The 13,423-nt window shown below is 43.1% G+C and overlaps 1 protein-coding gene across 18 annotated transcripts in view; it reads left to right on the plus strand.

Moving 5' to 3' along the window:
* LOC120371080 (BEN domain-containing protein 5) overlaps positions 1–13,423 on the plus strand; it is a 1,353,498-nt gene that overhangs the window by 805,694 nt on the left and 534,381 nt on the right. For 3 of the 18 annotated variants that reach the window (XM_039486568.1, XM_039486571.1, XM_039486574.1), the window contains exon 1: positions 2,435–3,389. The exons of 9 other annotated variants lie outside the window; for them this stretch is intronic. In XM_039486568.1, coding sequence (XP_039342502.1) covers positions 3,293–3,389 — 97 coding nt within the window. In that variant the 5' untranslated portion in view covers positions 2,435–3,292. Of the gene's footprint in view, positions 1–2,434; positions 3,390–10,541; positions 10,819–13,423 lie in introns of those variants that run through there. 6 more of the 18 variants (XM_039486569.1, XM_039486572.1, XM_039486570.1 and 3 more) reach the window with 4 other exon arrangements.

A 13,423-nucleotide genomic window follows, 5' to 3' on the forward strand; every position in this document is an offset into this window, starting at 1 on the left:
TGAAGATAGCTCCGCAGCCCCTCCTCCCCACTGTCCAGCTCTGAAGGCAGCACAGGAGTGAAGGTGGCAATCCCATGACCCCTTTCAACAGGTTTGTGACCCAGCCCAATCCCCTTTTGGGTTGGGATCCCCACAGTTACAACACCGTGACATTTCAGGTTTAAACATCTGAAAACATGAAATTGACCAATTTTCAAATCCTCTGGCTGTGAAATTGCCCATAATAGACCATGAATTTGGAAGGGACCTATCTATGGGTAAGAGGTATGCCAATCCACACCTTTCATCAATGAAAAATTCACTTAAAACAGAACATTTACAAACCTTATAAGCTCATCTTCTAAGCAGCTAGCTATCATAAGTGAAGTCCTGCAGAGCTCCCATAGTACTCTGCTTCTATTCCTCACGCAAAACTCCAAATAGATGCAAGTAAGTGAACAAAAGTATCCAAAATAGTTCTATATAAAACAAAGTATACTATCCTGCAGTGTTTGCATAATACATGTTTGCACTCCTTAAATACGGTACCATCACACCCACCAGTTGTAACATCTTCCTTTATTTAATGGGCACAATCTCACATCATCTCACCCATTCCTCTATATTATTACCAGCTATCTACATCTTAAATGTATAGAGAGGAAATTTAGAAAATGTAGGTAATCAGTAAGATATCTATATATCAGACCATTTTAAGGATTATGCAAATCTTTACAGCTCAAGAGGAATCAACCTGTAAACCTAGACTGAATGTAGGTACTGGATACAACCTTCTGCTTACACTTTTAGCAGTTGTGGAAAGACTGGTTCTACAGTATTTTCTGTCCTCAAAATAATGACAATAGTTATGATGAATTTAACAAACTCAGTGGTTTGCAGCATACCCGACAGTCCCTTATTTTCACTGACACCATTTTTCCAACGGATTGGAGTATGTAGTAGCTGCCCACCACGTATGTTCACAAATATTTGATTGCTTGGTTTTTTCATACAAATTTTATAAAAGAATAGTTATACAGGTATATGAGTACAGACATCAAATTGATTATATGCAGAACCTAATCTCAATATCACATCATCCCTCCTGAAAAGATTATTGAAAGAATATTCCAATTCATATTCTGAATGGTATGTTTCTGTGCAATCATCTTGCAGAATACTTATTCCAACCAAGAGCTCAGAATATTGAACTGAATAAAAATGTATACATTAAGTTGCTTATTTAAATGTCGAGCTTTGATGTTTGCAGAAAAATTTAAGCAGCAGGCAATATAACCTGAGCTTTGTTTTATGGATAAGAGAAGCTAATGTAAGTTACAAACAGTAAAGATTACAAATGTGTATAATATGCTGCAAATGTGAAAAAAATGCAGATTTCAGTTATTAGTTTGCACAGCTGTATTTGCATAAAAATATACTAAACTCTCTATGACATTCCATGTGTGAACTAGATAGAGCATCATTAAACATATTAATGTTAAATAAATACTTAAAAGAAATCTCAAACTGAAAATTTTGCCTTTGTAAAAAAAAAAATCCTACACTTCCTCAAAGGTGTTTTTAGTTTATCTGTTTCTTAAAATTAAAAATAAAAACTGGACTATTTTATTATGAAGAAATACAGGGGGGGCCTATAAAGGGCCCAGTGGTGGAAGTCCAACTCTTGTCAGTGAATATTACTCTTGCAAGTAGTCCTATTGACTTTACCATCATGACAGTTTTGCACAACTCTAGCACTTTTAGTTATGAAATGCTGAGTATTTTGTTTTACACAAATATGCCCTTAAATATATTGATGACATGGCAGGACTGGGTCCGTTTGAGCTGGCAATCTTCCAGATACAACAATCCCCATGGGATGTCAACAGTCTTGAACACGAGGAAGATGCTCCATACTTTGTGAACGATTTTGACATGAGGAGCTTCTCCATATGATTCCTCTTTATCCCCAAATTATTCACAGTCTCCTCAGAATGTTAAATGCCAAAGTAGAGGTTGTTTGGGCTTTTATTTGAAGGTGTGACAAAGTGTTACTCCCCTTTGGCCCTCAGAATCCTTTTGGGCTGGCAGCTCCAGATCTCAGTTTCTCTGCTGGGAGAACCCCCCTGCTGTATAAATGGAGCAGGGATAGTTGAGGCCTTCCTTTATCATTTAGAAAGCCGCCTGCCGCTCCCCAAAGGCCTCATAGGAATTGTTTTAAAATTTCAATTTGGATCCTACTGTAGACAAATCATAGGGGTTCTGTGACAGGGTGCTGGGCAAAGGGTTGCTGATTAATCTCTGTCATGCCAGCTCCCATTTAGGGGACTAGATTAGAGCTGGCTGGAAATAACCTGGCCCTAATTGGGGAAGCAGAGACAGCTGTTGCCTAATTAGCCTGGGGCTGTATAAAAGCCTCAGGGGACGGCAGGGAGTGGAAGCAGCTTTTTGTTTGTAGATGGTGAAGGGCTAACTGTACATGGTGAAAGGGTGGTGGGATCATGCCTGTAAATAAACTGCATCTGTGGTTACTAACCCCAGGGTCTTAGAGTGACTTTGTGGACCTAGCAGAGGCAGGAGCTAAGGCGGCCCTGCTGTGCACTGCTACAGGTTCCTTGGCAGTGATGGGTAGGAGTTACTCTTTCCAGTTTGTCTGGCCTGAGAGAAAGGAGCTGTGCTTTTGAATCACCTACCTAGTCAGATCAGGCAGAAGCCTGCAAAGGAGGAGGTCAGGTGGTTAAGGTACAGAGAGGAGAGGTGGGAGGCACAGTGTAATAAGGTGGCTTGCCCCCTGAGTGGGGGAGCCTGGGGCTAAGCTAACCTGGTTACAAAATGAGCCCTACCTACAGGGAATCAGGCATTTCCCCATAAAGAGCAGAAGGTGGTAGCAGTAATGGGCACAAGAGCCAGGCTTAGGTGGTGATAAAGCCCAGCTGGGGAAAGGTTTGGAAAGACAGCTCAGAGTATAAGGAAAGCTCTGCAGGCAGAGACCCATACCAAACAGGGCAGAGATGCAGAGGGTAACTTAAAAGGTGGGGTAGGAAGTGGTCCAGGGAAAACTGTTGTATAGGTAATGGAGGAGACTTGGCTGTTCAGTACATGGCCCTGGAGTAGAGGATGGGATTGGGTTCTCCTATTGGCCCCAGTGGAGGGGCATAGAAGCCCACCACAAGTTTTACAGAGTTTAGCAAGGGGACTACCGGCTGAGTCCAAGACAGGTTGGGGAAGAGCCCCAGAGAGGAAGAAGGATTTTTTAAGACATTTTGAGGACTTTCAGTTTGAACAGTTATGACCCCAGAAGAGATGGCTCAAGATGGTGTCCCACCCAGAGGGCCAAGTCACTGAGGGAGGAACCATTGGAGTGGAGCGACCAGCTGCTGCCATACCTGGCCATGAGGGGGTGCCTAGGGGTGAGTGAACTTGTGAACTATTTGTGGTGCCTTCCTAATGTATGTGACATTGACATTTAATAGCTTCATGTTGCAGTTTCCTAAATCTGTAAGGAATTGCCTCACGAGGGTGTTGAGACTAAATGCATTTCATGTTTGTAAAGTGCTTTCAGATATTCAGAAGCTTGGATGGGTGGTGCTAGGAGTGCAGAGACAGTTTTATGATTAAATTCTTTTAACAAGTAATACAGACTACAGGAAAATACATTTCCCTAAAATATTCCAGAGACTTATCCCTGTTTCATGTTACCTCCCTTAGGCCTTCCAGAGAAATGTAGTGCACACATATGTTCGTATATTAGTTAAGACCCTTCAAAGATATCATTAGGCCTATTGTGATAATGATCCTTACCCCAGGTAGAAAACAGTGGATTCTTTAACGGTAAAGATGCTGATACTAGTTGTTGTTAATGTAATATTTAGTAGGAACTGGCTTATTTTGAATTACAGCCAGTTCTAAACCTGTTTATAGTATTGAGATATGAAAAGAAAGTTTTGAGTTTGTCTCTATTCCCATTTGAGAAATACTCTCCTTGATATTATTGAACTTCAAGAACCTTGTAGAAAAGTATTGCTTAATGGAACTGTATGAGCAGTTTCTCCTCCCTTGGTTTTCACACCTCAACTGCTAGAACAGGGCCCCATCCTCCCTGATTGAACTAACCTCGTTATCTCTAGCTTGCTTCTTGCTTGCATATATAAACCTGCCCCTGGAAATTTCCACCACTTGCATCCGAAGAAGTGGGTATTCACCCACGAAAGCTCATGCTGCAAAACATCTGTTAGTCTATAAGGTGCCACAGGATTCTTTGTTGCTTTTGTATGAGCACAGCTTTGCAGCGCTGGCTGTTCAGAGCTGGGACTAAGACTCTGCATGGTGCCCATCTAAACCAAAAGTCCTGTGACTGAGATCAAAACTCCAAGAAGACTAAAAGGCAGGCAGGTAATGTGACTGTGCAGAGGTATCATGCTGGAAGAATTGCTGATAGTTCGTAACCTCTCTTTCATCTATGATATTCCCACTTCTGTGAATTCAGGAAGTAATGCAACCCCCAGGAAGGTGGGTTAAGGATTTCTGAATTAAAAAAATAATAATTACAGAATGGGAATTTTCATATCAGATTTAGATGCCAAGTCAAGAGATAACAAAGTTGTGTCAATGTGAGAGGAGAACTCCAAGTAGCAGCCATCCAGATATCTAAAATAGAAACACTATGAAGATAGGCTATTAGTACTGCCTTAGCCCTAAAACCCTCAGGTACTGTCACCCTAGCTAAAGCAGAGCAGGACTTGGTGCATAATCACAGGCACCGAGTGGAAATGACATTCCCTTTACACTAATGCCCAAAGACTATAAAAGGCCTTAGTTCTAGCCAAATAAAAACTAAAAAGACCTCTTGATATTGAAGGTCTGGAGGAATCTAGTTTCTGCAATGGTGAAAAGTCTAAGTGCTTAAAATTCCTTAAAACTATCCAAGTACTAGTAAAATTAACACAGGGAAGTCTGGTTTAGAAAAAACAAATCAAAGCACTGCTTTCAAGAAGGTTCCTTAAGCTCTGTGGTACCAGAGAGAGATCCTGCAACTGGGAGACTATGCACAAGGCACCTTGAAGAACAAGTTCTTCTTGCCTGTTGGTTACTACACAGGGCCGCCCAGAGGATTCAAGGGGCCTGGGGCGGAAGGACCCCCCACTGCCGAATTGCTGCCGAAGACCCGGAGCGGAAGAAGCTCTGGGGGCCCGGGCGCTGTGAGAGTTTTCCGGGGCCCCCGGAGCAAGTGAAAGACCCTGCTCCAGGGGTCCCAAAAAACTCTCATGGTGCCCCCCCTCCCCCCCCGGGCAGCCCTGTTACTACACCATTAGTTGCTAGGACATTTGTAGCATAGACAAGGCCTTTGGGGTCATCTAGACCATCTCCTACTCTGTGAAGGATTGAAAAATTAAGAGTTCAACTATGTTGCCATGGATATTGCTGTCTCTCTAAGAGACTTAATTTTCCAACACACAAGTAAACATTTTCTTGATGTTTTATGTTTTCTTGACTTCTGATAGAAATGATGACCTCTGGGTTGAGCATTTCTTGGCAATTAATGACTAGCTGCTTTCACCTCCGGCCCTCAACTCATCCAGATGGTCATTAACAGCCAGGAAGTGCCCTCTGCACTGGGCATTATTGCTTAATCATTTCCTTTTAATGCTACAGAATATACCAGCCACCTCCAGGACATAAATGTCTCCTGTGCAGGTGGATCAAGAGTCCTTCAACTGCCAAAGGACTTAATTTAATAGCTGAATGATGGGTATTACCCTAAACCTCTCTTAAGGTTAGATCACTCTCTTTCAGGAGGTGTTGGTTGCTGAGTCTCCCTACAGCAGTGCACTGCCTCCTCTGGTGGGAAGGATCTGGGGATAGTGGATTTTGAAGGACTAAATCTCAGGGATTTACCTGTCTAATCTAGGTCTTTTATATAGCATCCATTACCATGGTATCTGAAGTGCCTTGAAAACGTAAGTGTATACACACAGATACTTCTCTTTTCTCTGGTCGATGGGGACTGGATTTCAGGTTTATTGTATTTTTTTAATCTGGTATTATGGTGACTTCCTATCCAGCTATTGTGTGATCAAAAATGCCCCAAACTATTTAAATGTTTGAGGTGGGAATAGCTCTCAGGAAACCTTAATTCTGCTCCCTTGAGCTAACAATGTAAACTCCCTTTACAGGAGGAGGATTCATTTACATGTGGAATTAAGCAGGTTTTATTGTTACATTTCTAGATTTAAAAAGAGATGCTGTGATATGTGCCACCTATCAAAAGGCAGGATAACTTAAGACCAGAACACTTTAGCAATCATACCTTTAATAATAAAAGTTAACCAGCATGTCAGTGGATTGTATGTGTGTGCATATACACACAACTTGGGATTGTCTAGTTCATGTGTATAATTTCTGAGTTCTTCTAAATGTGAAATGTCATTAAAGTATGGTGATAGCTAAAGTATGTTCAGCCATACCGTTGATGTAGGGAATGATATAATACAACAGATTCTTTTTTAAAAAAATCTAGGATGTAATATTTAGTGTCTCTTTTATGCTCTTCCCTCTGGAATTGAAGAATTAGCTTTCGATATGGAAGGCAAGACCAAGGCTACACATTTTATAGACAGTCACACTGTTTGCAAAATTGTGGGTATACTTGCTGTTTAAGGTTCATTCAGTGTTTGAAAGTTTGATTGCATGAAATACAATGCTTGGAATATAAGTAAATTACAAAATGTACAAGAAGGCAACACAAAAATATACCACTCCAAAACACATTTTAAATTTGTGATGTACCCTGGGCAATCCAGGGTCTCCAGCTATCATTTTGAAGGCCTGAAAAGGGTATTCCAGGTCTATTGGTTATCAATGAGAAGTCAGGTTTCTCTTGGATGCTGAAGGTAAATGTGGATTTCTTCACCAGAGGACAAGAGATCACTATAGCCTCCCTTGATGTGTGGTTTGGCACTGAACATGGAGGTCACCTTACTGGTGAGCCTGATTTTACTGCTTTGTTGGCAAAAAGAAATTTGGGTGCCAGGGTTACTACTGTTTGCTTAGTACTACTGACTTTTCATCATGCATCCTTAAGTGAAACACATGGTATGCACATCAGAGTTGCAGACTTTATCTTTGGCTTTAATGCTTTAACAGAATTAACAGCAGTACAATACAGGTGAACTGTTATTTCCTGGAACTCTCTTTATACAAGTTCCGGAAGGGCTGGGACTTTACTATGTGGTTTCCTGACTCTTGGAGTAAGACTTTTTGATCTGTGGGTTCATATTTTAACAATGTTTTTCAGCAGAGAATTATTTACTACTTTAGAATGGCTAAGACAAAGGGATGAATTTGATGGAAGTTGAAAATTTCAGTTATAGTGAGAAACCAGTTGTTCCCTTCTAAAAGTTTAAAAAATATGCCCTTTTAAGGGCAATGCAACATCTATAAACTTTATGCTGAGATTTTATCCTTCTAAAATAGCAGTGGCCAAACTCTGATCCTTATGGAGATTTATACCCAGTATGAAACTGGTGCACAGAGGCACAATTAAAGGAGGACTGATGCACTTCTGTATTGTCTCTAAGGGGGTCCCCTGTTCAGCTAATTCTTCACCTTATCTAATGCAGATTGTTGATAGACTTTTACGGCCATTATGATTACCTACCATAGTTTAGATAATCCATAGATGATTTTCTGCATAACACAGACAATAGCATTTCACCCAATAATTCCTGCATCAAGCCCAATAACAATCTTCCTTCTAGGAGGAACAGAAATACAAAGGGTCCATTTCCTTTAGGAAAATAATTCTTTAGTATTATAATTTCTTGTACTGGTATAATGTATGTGATTGGGACCAGGTGGGGGTGTAAACATGCAACCCATCATCTTGATTCTGTCACTTGGAATGCCCCTCTGTCTACAGAGGATTGTGGAGCAGCCTCTCCAAAGGGTTAGAAACCATTTCTGCTGCCAATCAGAGGTTTTCTCTTGGACGTATTTGTGCAGCCTGTGCCATACCTTTCAATTTCCCTCCTTTGTAGGGGGGAGGGATAGCTCAGTGGGTTTGAGCATTGGCCTGCTAAACCCAGAGTTGGGAATTCAGTCCTTGAGGGGGCCATTTAGGGAACTGTGAAAATCTGCCTGGGGATTGGTCCTGCTTTGAGCAGGGGATTGGACTAGATGATCTCCTGAGGTCCCTTCCAACCCTGATATTCTATGATAATTGGACCTTGAAAAATGTTGCAGTTTATAGTCTCTTTAAAATGTTTCTAAGACCAATGGACTCTAAAAATTGCTCTAATGCTAGTGGAAATTTGAGGTGTTATCCTTTTTACCTTTTTATTTTCATCCTTTCTTTCAGTTTCCCTATTATTCCTTTCCCATATCTCCAATTTGTCATCTTTCCTCCTGTTATCTGCTACCTCTCCATTTTCCTCCTCTTTTCTTTCCCTGTCCAGCAGTACTCGATATTTCAAATAGATTTCAGCTGCAATGGAAATACAATTCCAATAAGGTTCAGTGTACCGAATCCTTCACTAGCCACTGAACTGTGTGGGACAAATTTGTCCTTGGTGTACCTGTAATGGAGCCAGTGGAATAACACCAGGCATCAATTTGTCCTGTTGTTTCTTTCTGCAACTCTTCCTACTTCTATTGTAACGAGATACAATCACTATAGCAGCTGTTATTGTTTGGTCAGCAATACAATCTTTGTTGAGATTTCATTTCCCTTGCAGCCCAAATGCTAGATTATATTTCTCATCTATGCCTTTTAGCAGACTTAATTTGACATTATATTACACACCAACCGGGTGATGCTCCACTGCTTGTTAATATAAATTACTGGCATTTGAAATCCCAAACCTTAAATGAAGGATATAGAAGACTTTGTCCATGTTCAAGTAATAAATCTGCTATTAGCATATGGGAAGTTTACAGCTGTTAGCACCATGCATTTTATTTTTATATCAGTTTGATATGTCTTCATTGTACATTTAGTTTATTCCTGGTCTTTTTATGTACTTTATATAGATATGGACAAAATTTCTACCATGGTTGGCTGTGTTTGTTTTGGTACTTTATATTTGTGTTGCATTTTGTAAGACTAAAACCTAGTGCCCCTTGTTTTTAGGATTCATGTGCTGTATGTTAAACTTCTCAGGTTATTCCTATTCACAAATGACTCTCAGAACTGAATATAATCCCCTTGAAATAATTCTTGCTCTGCTTCTAAGACTGAGGGGAGTACCACCTACAGAGCATGCAAGTGAATGCATGCACCTGGGTGTGAACTCCAAAACATTCACTGTTCACTTTGAGTAAGTATCCAGAAGCACAGATCTTCTATGGTAGACTCTAGAGAGTTTTTGAGCCCTTTGATCCCACACAATCCCTCTGCTTCTTGCTGTTCTCTTTGGAGGATGAGACCCAGTAGTCCTACTGTATTTTCTGTGAGTACTCATTTCACCTTTGATAAGGAGTCAGCAGGGGCCATGGGTTTTTCTACCCATAACCAATGGGCAATGTTGTAGAATAGGAAGGTGTCCCCATCTTCTAGGAACTTGGGAGCCAAAATTAAAAAAAAAAAAAGGGACTTTTCTTTTAGTAAATAGAATAGTGTCAATAGGTTTGATTATGATTATCACAGGATATGTTCTACCTATTAAATTCCTAGAAGCCAATCTCCACTATTTGTTACTGAGGGGAAGGGGGGCCACTGCTCCTAGTTCCTGCCTGGGGCACACTTGTATCATCTTGGCCCAGGCAGAAGGATGCTTTTGAACTGCAGTCAGCCAGGCCCTACTCTTCCAGGAGAGGGGAAGAGAAGACTCTCTACCAGTAGCCCCCTTCTCTGGGCCAGGTGACTCCCCAAAGGAGAGAGAAGGAATTTGCTTGTTATTTAAGCTAGGTCACAGCTCCTAGGTGTAAAAGCTTAAACAGACGTGACTGTCCCTGATTCCCTCTGAAGACCGGGCATTAAGTACGCTCAGCTCTGAGAAAAACAGACTTTAACTGTAAACTCGGTTTTTGCAGTGAGTCCAAAGGAAGGCCCTGCTCAAGTGTTGTGATGGATTTTTCTTAATCCTGGGGAGCATCCACTGACTTTGGGGGGATTCATTTTCAGGGGCCCAAATCAGCCCTGAGACGGAGTGTAATAGCCGAGTCTCGGCAGAGACGAGCTGGAGGAGGTAGCAGGTTTATGGGCCCCTCTGCCGTGGGTGCGAGAGACACGCGTGGGAGCCCCCGCGAGCAGGTCCGCGGGCTCGGGTGGGATTCCCGGCTGCCGTGCAAGGGGCCGGCCCGCCCTGCGGCGTGTGGCTGCCGCGGTGCAGTGCGGACGGGGGGGGTTCACGCCCCGCTTCCCCCGGAGCAGGTGGGGGCGGGGGCCCCGCGCGGAGCCGGGCGGGCCGCGGAGGCTGCAGCGCGCGGGCTCGGCTCGCGCCCCGCTCCGCAGCCCTTCGCCGGGAGCGAGCGCCGCGCTCTGCGTTGGATTGCTCCGGTCTGGCTGGAGCCCGGACCCGCTGGCTCTGCCCAGGCGCGCTCAGCCGAGCGCCGAGGCGCGCTCCCAGGAACAATAACAGAGCAGGCGGCGAGGGGCCCGCCGCCGCCGCCGCCCCCCCCGCCCCCGCGCCATGTACGCCTTTGTGCGGTTCCTGGAGGACAACGTCTGCTATGCGCTGCCCGTCTCGTGCGTGCGGGACTTCAGCCCCACGTCCCGCCTCGACTTCGACAACCAGAAGGTGTACGCGGTGTACCGCCACCCGCGCGAGCCGGAGGACGAGAGCCCCGGCGACTGGGGCGACCGCCTGCTGCTGCACAAGGCCCAGATCCTGGCGCTGGCAGGTGAGGCCCGGCCGGCGCGCGGGCGGGCGGAGGGGAGGGGGGGTCGTGGGCAGGCCGGACCAGTTAAAAACAAATCGCTCCCGCGAGGGGGGCGGGAGGACAGAGGCGGCGCCCCCCGCTCGCTGCTCCCGTGGCCACCCCGCGCGTGGGGGTGGGCGGCGCAGGCCTCTGCCGGGTGGGGTGGGGGGAGGAACGGGTGGCGGGGTTCACCCCACGTCCTCACCGGCTGCAGCGCACCTGGGGGGGGGTCACCTTTCTTGGTGGCTTTTCCCATAGCTGCCACTGAACCACATCATCCCCCCCACCAGGCAAATGAGGCCGCAAGAAAGGGGAGGTGATGGGGACGTCAAGCAGGCTAATCTCATCTGCCTTGAGCCGCAGTCAGACTAAAAGGGCCCCACCTCCATGTAACTACCTGCGCGACTTTGTTTCCGAGAGAGAGAGAATTCGTGATGGGAGGTTTTGCTGCTGAACACCCCTTAGTGGTGTTACTGCCCCTGTCTGAAGTTACTGCCACAACTTCATATTATCTTTGATTTTAGGAATAGCGTTTATCATTTGCCCAGGACACCCTTTACTGCTGTGCACTTGACGGGTTTTGTGGTTTGAAATCTCAACCTGGGAATTGAGCATCCTAGTACATCTGGAACTTTAAATAAAAAATTAATATATGAAAATGACCATACTGCACCTAACAAGAATGAAATAAGCTCCCCTCACTTCTGTTACAAAAAAAGTTAGACCCCCATTATACATACAGTGCCTGATTCTCTCAGCCTGCACCTTGGAGTCATCTACACCATTGCAAGTGGATGTAGTATTCCACCAAGTCAGAATGATAGCTTTTCGTGCACTGGTGTAAACAACTTCACAAAGTGCAGTGCAGTGAGGGATCAGGACCACATATTCTAGCCCTGGTAAAACTTGGTATTGCTGCATCAAGCTTATTCACACTTAAATGTGAGATGATTTATTTAAAATCTTTGCATCACTATGTCACTGTCTTAGAGAGCCTGCCAAGTTGTATATTCTGAAACAAATTTTTTTTTAAGACTCTAGAGTTTTGCAGTCTGCCTTCAATGATTGCAATGACCATGACAGTGTATCTAGTGGAATGAATGTAGGACTAGGAGTGAGAACCTCCTGAGTTCTAATCCTGATTTTGACACTCAGGCATGTCATTTTTAAGCTATTTATAGTAAGTTTTATCAAGTTTACAAATCTTTGCCAGGTAAATACAAGAAACAAAATAATCATTACAACAGCTAGCTTTTTTTAAAAGAGACATTATACAGGAATTTAATCATTAGACATTTCTGTTTAACAGGGTGTTATCATACAACAGAGTAAGCATCATTACAAGAATTTAGGCAGGTCATTTAACCTATGTGCCTATTTTCCCAGGTGTAAATTGGGAATAATAATTCAGACCCATTTTAACATTTATATACAGTTTTTTTTAGAAGGGTAGAGCCTGATTCTCCTCTCAAACCAGTATAAATCAGAAGTAACTATACTGAAGTCATTGAGTTGATAATGTTCCAAAAACAGTGGGAACATAGGAATTGCCAATTCCAATCAGGGCAGTGGTCCATCTTATACAGGATACAGTACTGTCTTTTTAGCTGTGACCAGCCCAAGGTGTAAGAAACCTCACTGTGGAGTAACCTGACCATAGAGGAAGTTTTTCATAGTTGTTTTTGTTGGCTTATGCCCTGAAGTATGAAGGTTTCTATTTCTTATGCTGTTTTTTTATCCTATGAACTCTTGATGTTCTCATTAGCTATATGAGGGAAGAATCGGACATTAAGTGCTAAGTTATGTACATGGAAGATGATACGAACCCTGAATTTTTCTGTAAAAACCAACTTTTCTACCACTGAGTCAGTTACACACTACACACAAAGAATTATTGTTTTACTCTTGAAACTATCACTTTCTGGCCATCTCTCTAGCGTAAATGTTTATTTTATTATTCCAAGAAGCTTCTAGTGCCTGAGGAGAGAAATTGATCTTATACTTAGAAATCTTGGGAATAGAAATTTGGTTTTGTAGTTCCTGTATCAGCTTTGGCCCTGTCAGCACTGATTCTCCACTTGTGAGGTAACTCCCTTCTCTTCATGTGTCATTATATAATGCCTACATCTGTAATTTTCACTCCATGCATCTTAAGAAGTGAGGTTTTTTTACCCACGAAAGCTTATGCCCAAATAAATCTGTTAGTCTTTAAGGTGCCACCGGACTCCTTGTGTTTTTGTGGATAGAGACTAACATGGCTACCCCCTGATGCTTGTATCAGCTTTGGCAGGAATAGAATTATCAGCAAGTTAGCTTTAAAATCAGCTACTTTGCGGCAAATTGTAGAGTTAGGATATACTTTCTAAAATGTTTCCATTGGCATATAGTTTCAGGACTAAAGTCTCAAGGCAGCAGATAGAATATTGGAGTTGTTACTCATTTACAAGTCAGTAATAGTAATTAACATTTATGTAGGAAATCACCCCCTGCCCCAAGGTTTCCAGAGCTCTCTAACTAGTCAGTTAACTATTGTATGTAAACTTAGTGTCATTCTAACAGGCATATATGTATATACAAAATACATGCA

The sequence above is a fragment of the Mauremys reevesii genome, linkage group 8, assembly GCF_016161935.1.
Source record: "Mauremys reevesii isolate NIE-2019 linkage group 8, ASM1616193v1, whole genome shotgun sequence".
Taxonomy (NCBI): Eukaryota; Metazoa; Chordata; order Testudines; family Geoemydidae; genus Mauremys; species Mauremys reevesii.